General features: G+C 29.8%; 3 protein-coding genes across 3 annotated transcripts; 2 read left to right on the top strand and 1 right to left on the bottom strand.

The window, feature by feature from the left end:
* The first annotated feature begins 85 nt into the window (after positions 1–85).
* On the top strand, positions 86–1505 carry mRpS35 (mitochondrial ribosomal protein S35). Its single transcript, XM_035086067.1, has 3 exons — positions 86–335; positions 461–1077; positions 1169–1505. Exons 1-3 carry the CDS (start codon positions 227–229, stop codon positions 1439–1441), a joined length of 999 nt encoding a protein of 332 aa, XP_034941958.1. The 5' UTR covers positions 86–226; the 3' UTR covers positions 1442–1505.
* Positions 1506–1550: 45 nt separating this feature from the next.
* On the bottom strand, positions 1551–2176 carry LOC118068316 (uncharacterized). The gene is made up of 3 exons (XM_035085617.1): positions 1981–2176; positions 1693–1876; positions 1551–1613 (listed from the first exon to the last, which is right to left on the bottom strand). The coding sequence occupies exons 1-3, from the start codon at positions 2172–2174 to the stop codon at positions 1551–1553; spliced, it is 441 nt and encodes a 146-aa protein (XP_034941508.1). The 5' UTR covers positions 2175–2176.
* A 1328-nt stretch (positions 2177–3504) lies between these two features.
* LOC118068317 (uncharacterized) lies at positions 3505–6049 on the top strand. Its single transcript, XM_035085618.1, has 8 exons — positions 3505–4050; positions 4134–4281; positions 4380–4517; positions 4603–4811; positions 4882–5126; positions 5209–5429; positions 5505–5631; positions 5710–6049. Exons 1-8 carry the CDS (start codon positions 3505–3507, stop codon positions 6020–6022), a joined length of 1947 nt encoding a protein of 648 aa, XP_034941509.1. The 3' UTR covers positions 6023–6049.
* The last annotated feature ends 35 nt before the right edge of the window (positions 6050–6084 follow it).

The following is a 6084-nucleotide window of genomic DNA, read 5'->3' on the forward strand; positions in this document are numbered from 1 at the left end:
AACTGTAGTTTTTAATCAGTACTAACTTATCAAACGCGAATAAAATAGTGATCACCAAATATCTTAAATTGGGTAGACCGTAGCGCTTCACATAGTTGCATTGCTCACTAATAACACTGTGAAACATCTCATAACATGTGTAATTTTTCTGTGTAATTTTTAAAATGGTATACGCATGAATATTTACCCGTGAACTGGAAAAGAATAGTATTCATTTAATATCAAAATGTCACTAATATTTCGCTCTGGTAAACATAACTCATTATCAACGTTGACCAAATTACCAAATGTTTTATATTCTTCAACATCATCAACATCTTCACCAAAGTATGATCGTAAGTAGTATAACCTCCCAAACATCTTTTTTATTTGTTAGTAATTTTTAATCATTTAAATCATTCATTTATGATGTTTACACTTTGTCTCGATTTACATTTGACTTTATTGCTACCTAATGTAGAAGAATTCCGAGTTCTTCAAATACGTCCTCCACCTGAGACCAAGCAAGTTCGGTCAGACGGAAAACGTCCGGCTTTACCTCCAAGATATAAAGAAATGCCTACAGATCAGGATTGGCCATCAGTTTGGCCTGGTCCAAGGACTTTTCATCCAGCTGTTGTACCATTACCTATTCGTCAAGGATACGCAAAAAAGAAAGCTCCTCCAAGTAAATTTGGTAATGCAGAGCTCATGAAAATTCCAAATTTCCTTCATCTTACACCACCAGCTATAAAAAGACACTGTGAAGCATTAAAACAATTTTGTACTGAATGGCCAGTAGGATTAGAAACTGAAGAGAAATGTGAGAAACATTTTCCAATTACATATTCTTATTCTGATTATTGTTATTCATCTCCAACGATCAGAGAGCCTCTTGCAAGGATTGTAACACTTAGCTTTAAATTATCAAGTTTAAAACTTGATTCTCACGCTAAAGATAAATTTTTGCGTCTCGTAAAACACAGATACAATCCAGAAACAGATACAGTGACTATTGTAGCTGATAGATGTCCTACAAGAAAACAAAACTTAGATTACGCCAATTATTTGATGACTGCTGTATTTTATGAATCCTGGGTAAATTTTATTGATCATTTATTTATTAAACAATTTTTATTATTGTTACTATATTTTTTTTTATCCATAACTGACCAAAAAATTATTTCAGAATGTGGAGCCTTGGGAAGCGGCGAAGTCATTAGCTGATATGGAATATTATGAATGGGATAGGAATAAAAGTAGAGAAACTTTAGTGAAGATTCATGCATGGCCATCAGATCCACCTGAAGATTTGGATTATGATACTATTCCTAATGTGACCGAATATAAAATAGCCGTGAGTGATCTTATTAATACCGGGGAAGATCATTTTACAGTGAATAAATATCGCGAAGCTGTTAAAAATATATTACATTTAAAAAAAGATGCTAGAGCAAATTAAAATAAGTCATATTTTAATGAATACAAATTTATATTTAATTATAATAAAAATAATTAGAGCTAAATCTAAATTTTACATTATTTAAATAATTATTTAATCATTAACAATATCAAGATAATTTTTTTCGAGAATTTGTTTCATCCAAAAGTTTTATAGAATGATTGAAAGTAGCCTGAAAAATTTTTTTTCATAAGTATTAATTAATTTCATCATTTTCTGAAGAATCTCATATCAATATATACAATACGTACATATTCGTCGATTGCACGCATTATTAGCTGTATAGGATCAGGAATTTGATGCTGTAAAGTGGAATCTCGACTGCTGACTACTGCCGGGATTATTGATCGGCTTCGATCGAATAGAGATACAAAAGATTGCAAGAGAAATGCTAAAAATGCCAGAGATGCAAGTATGCTTATTGGATCAAATGTTCTGAAAATCATCGTTGTGACAATTAATATTTTAAAGTAAGTTACTAAGATTTTAAGTTGAATTACATTTAATTAAAAGTAATTAATCAAAGTTTTTTTACTTACGGATAATATGCTGGAGCAGCATTCGTACCATAGCCGTAATAACTTCGTGGCTGCATAGCAGTCGTTTTTAACGTTTGTCTTCGGTATCCTAGAGAGGATACCGGAGAAATAAAATGAGGCATGTTGTTAATTGAATCGTAGTTGAAACCTTTCATCAAGTGACAAAGATACACATTTTGACAATTTGATCTCATACTTTTTGAAACACCAATAATTGATTGAAAATTATCTGGTGAATTCTGATAATCATATGAAGAATCACCGTGGATCATAATAAATAATATACTGAGAATTAAAAATAGTTTTACGATAAACATCATTAGCAGATTTCACAGTTTATCTATAGAATTCAGAGTCCATGATTTTACATTCTCTGATGAGAACTAACTCAAGTTTACTAACAAACTTGACCTTATTTTCTTTTATAAATTGCGAATAAATTATCGCGCATGCTGAAGAGATGCTCCACTTGGTCCTTACCGCTTGTTACCCGTGATTACGTATGATTCTGAAATAATTTGCAAGCTTCTACCGTGACAAATGTTACAAAGATAGGAAAACAGACAATTGTCAGTGCAATTGAATTACGATAGGAAATTGTACTTGATAAAAAAAAAACAGAATCATATCGTTGACTGCTAGTAATAAGACAATGGTTTTTCATTCATGATTGACAAGATAAATATTGTAAACAATTATTATTTCACTACGGATAAAATTGATGAATTTTATTGATACAGTTGGTAAATGTGTGATTAAGATAAAGTAAAATCACCTACAATTATTATAATTTTATTATTTTGTCAATAAATATTGATAATCGATTGACGTTTAAATCATTGTTTTCTTTGGCTTTTTAATTTTAATTTTGGTAATTATATATTTAATGACCTTAGGCCCTATATGCTAATTTAGCGATTTATTTAATTTACTTAAATTTAAAGCCGTAAGAGGACGGTGGAGTTCTCATCAGATCACGATGAGTATGGGTACATATAGGAAAATAGAAATTAATGTATAGCGATAAGTGGCAAAGCACCTAACGCACAAATTTTGGGGAATCCAGGTTCGAGTCCTGGTTGCAAGAAAAATTTTTTTTTTTTAAAAAAAGCGTGCCTGTACGAAACTGTGTAGACGGGGTAGGGCAAGTGGGGTCAGAAAGTATATAATTACATTTATTTTATGTAATATCTTGAATGTCATTTTAATGATATTTATGGTCATAACTCATCTATATCAAATTTTTACACATATCAGGAAGATATCCAATATCAGGAAATACTCATTAAAGTAATTTATTATAAAAATTATAATCTGATTATCTATCATTGATCTTTGAGGGTCAGACAATTTATAACTTGTTTATATTGTAAATAAAAAATATCATTTAATTCGCAAAAAAACACTTGGACAAATCATTACCGCTTTATAAAAACAAAAAGTCATAATTACGAATTTCAGTGCATTTTAACTTTTCATTATATTTATTGATTAACGAGTAGAATCACTCGTTTATTATTAATCATGAAATTTCGGTACCTGAGAAATTTTTTTCTTTTATCAATAATAGTTTTTAATTTTTCTTCGACATGTTCATTTATTTTCACGCTATCTACTGCAAAAGACATTGCTAAATATGGATATGATGGAATAAAAGCATTAATGGATTTGAAGAAAGCTCATAACGATCGCATGTGGAAGCAAAAAGTAACAGAATCATTAGCAGAAATTGTTAACAGCACTCGGAGAATTGAATCACTGTTAACAGAAGAAGCTGATAGAGTGATTGAAGAGTTGTCCGTCAAAATTGACATGCAAGCTGTTCACGATTTCACAAGAGTTGTGCATTCAATAAATGAAAGATTTGAAAAAAAATTTATAAAATATTTTGTGGAAGACAATTCTTATCAAGTGGAAACAATTCAAAGCTTTATTAATGAAACAATAAGTGAATCTGGTTTCCAAAGAATTTTGCATTCACTCAATTCCTATATTATTCCTCGCAATTATTTAAATCATGTTCCTGATAAAAGATTATTTGATATTTTACTCGATTATCAAAAAATAAAGGTAATTAAAGAATAATGTAAATAAAAAAAGCTATATAATTTAGTTTAAATTCTAATGTATCAACATTTATTATTTATTTTCAGATGAATCATCATCGAGATTGCAATGAAGGATCTTCTCATCATCAACACTTATTCGCTGTATATAATTTAGCAGTTCATACACTGGTTCGCGGATATACTATGGTAGTTCATGCTTACAAATATCGACAACTAGCACAGCCGAATCCTAGTAATATTTTTAATTAATGAAATTTTTTTCAAAATATTCATTTTTTTACTGGCTATTTAATTCATTTTAATTAAATTTGTTTGTAATATGTTTCAAAGATGCATGGAATTCTGAAATTAATGATGCTGTAAATGAATTCAAAGAAGCATTAATGCAGATAGCTCCTATAGCACGTCGAGCAATGAATGAAGCTTCTAAAGAAATCCGTCGTTGTGATCCTAATGAGCTTGTAGAAGGTAATTAAATATATCAACAGTAAAGTCTTAGAATCATTTCATAGTTTAATTATTAGATGTACATAAATTTATTTTTATTCAACAGGTTCTAATTATATAAGCTTGAAGAACTTTTTATCAATTATTTTAACTACTCAAACCTCGATGAGTTCTGATTTTTCGTGTACCGGTAGCTGCAGTAGCTATAAAAAATTAGGTAGCATTTTTACAAATAAAAACAGACTTTCTCAATTTCAATGTACCGGATCTGCTTATAACTGCTGGAAAACTAGTGTAACTCAAATATGTTTAGCTGTAAGTAATGATATTATGAATGATTAATTTGTGTATAATTGTGGTAATAATTTTTATTATTAATTTATAGAATCCTGGTAGTGGCCGACGATTTGAAGCTTTAACAGAAAATTATGGATTGTTTAATTTATATGAACACCATCGAAGGGGTATTTGGAGTGAAAGATGTTACAAAGAAAAAATTTCAGCATTCGATTTTATAAATAATGACCCACTTTGTAATATTTGTGCGTGCACTTGTGATGAATGGGCAAATTCTGAAAGCATTCGGTCTTTTAGTCTTAGAGAACAATATACTGATTTCCGCGATGGAAGGTATGCTCTATTTTACTTGTCATTTGTACTGACAGAAACTTTTCAATTGAATATTAATTGTTATATCCGTTATTATCATCAGAATTGTTACGGGAATTCGTGTAAAAGTAGTTGACAAAGTAATCCATTTAGAAATTCAAGAAGGAAAACTAGTCAATGGATCCATTGATCCAAGTACTGTTATGTGGAATCCAAATGCTAGCTATTTACCTCAAAGAGGTTCTGAAGTTGTTCAACTGAATTATAATATGCGTTCAGTAAACTTGGATAATATTGTACTTCCACCAGGATATGCTGTAACAGGTTTCTAACCGAAAATGGTTTTATTTTATTTCTAAAAATGTAATCTTATATTTTTAATTATTTTTATTATTCTAGGTGTTAGATTTGCATTACTTAGAAATAGAATAACATTGGTAGTGGCTGGAACACAAATTTTTGATGAAGCAGGAGAAATTATAACTCCCACATATATGCAATGGTACTGGCCAAATCAATTACCCAGGTAATTAATTTATTACTCAATTATTATTTTGTACTTTTTATAAAAAAGTATTTTGATCATAATTGTTTATTTGTGTAGAACTGAACTTGAGTTAGTTCAAGCTGACATTCCAGACAGGGAAAATAAAGTAAATGTTGAAGTTAGTCAACCTGGAGAACAGTTTGTAAAATTCCAGTTGACAGATTGGAATAAAGATGCTAGTCAAACATTAGTTCCTTACATAGATTCACAAGCAATATTTTCTGATCCACCAATACCTATTGGTGGAGTTGGAATTTTTTATAAGAACTACAATGGAAGTGGAGGATTTTTATCTTTAAAACTTTCAGCTGCTGATTATTCTATTCATGTAAATGAAACAAATCTCAGTCAAATGTTTAGTGATAATTGAAATGCTACTATTTAAGAATGTGATGTTGTGGATAAAAGATAATTTTTTAGTTTGATATCAAA

The sequence above is a fragment of the Chelonus insularis genome, unplaced genomic scaffold (assembly GCF_013357705.1).
Source record: "Chelonus insularis isolate UGA/USDA-ARS -01 unplaced genomic scaffold, ASM1335770v1 contig_3_pilon, whole genome shotgun sequence".
Lineage (NCBI taxonomy): Eukaryota > Metazoa > Arthropoda > Insecta > Hymenoptera > Braconidae > Chelonus > Chelonus insularis.

What these genes read in the sequence shown, in the direction of transcription:
- mRpS35 (XM_035086067.1), top strand. Translation starts at nt 227, where the DNA reads ATGTCACTAATATTTCGCTCTGGTAAACATAACTCATTATCAACGTTG. An exon ending in ATCTTCACCAAAGTATGATC is followed by an intron (nt 336 to 460) that starts GTAAGTAGTATA and finishes TACCTAATGTAG; the next exon opens with AAGAATTCCGAGTTCTTCAA. An exon ending in CTGTATTTTATGAATCCTGG is followed by an intron (nt 1,078 to 1,168) that starts GTAAATTTTATT and finishes AAATTATTTCAG; the next exon opens with AATGTGGAGCCTTGGGAAGC.
- LOC118068316 (XM_035085617.1), bottom strand. Translation starts at nt 2,174, where the DNA reads ATGAGATCAAATTGTCAAAATGTGTATCTTTGTCACTTGATGAAAGGT. An exon ending in GCTGCTCCAGCATATTATCC is followed by an intron (nt 1,877 to 1,980) that starts GTAAGTAAAAAA and finishes GATGATTTTCAG; the next exon opens with AACATTTGATCCAATAAGCA. An exon ending in TGCGTGCAATCGACGAATAT is followed by an intron (nt 1,614 to 1,692) that starts GTACGTATTGTA and finishes AAAATTTTTCAG; the next exon opens with GCTACTTTCAATCATTCTAT.
- LOC118068317 (XM_035085618.1), top strand. Translation starts at nt 3,505, where the DNA reads ATGAAATTTCGGTACCTGAGAAATTTTTTTCTTTTATCAATAATAGTT. An exon ending in ACCAGGATATGCTGTAACAG is followed by an intron (nt 5,430 to 5,504) that starts GTTTCTAACCGA and finishes TTATTATTCTAG; the next exon opens with GTGTTAGATTTGCATTACTT. An exon ending in TGGCCAAATCAATTACCCAG is followed by an intron (nt 5,632 to 5,709) that starts GTAATTAATTTA and finishes TTATTTGTGTAG; the next exon opens with AACTGAACTTGAGTTAGTTC.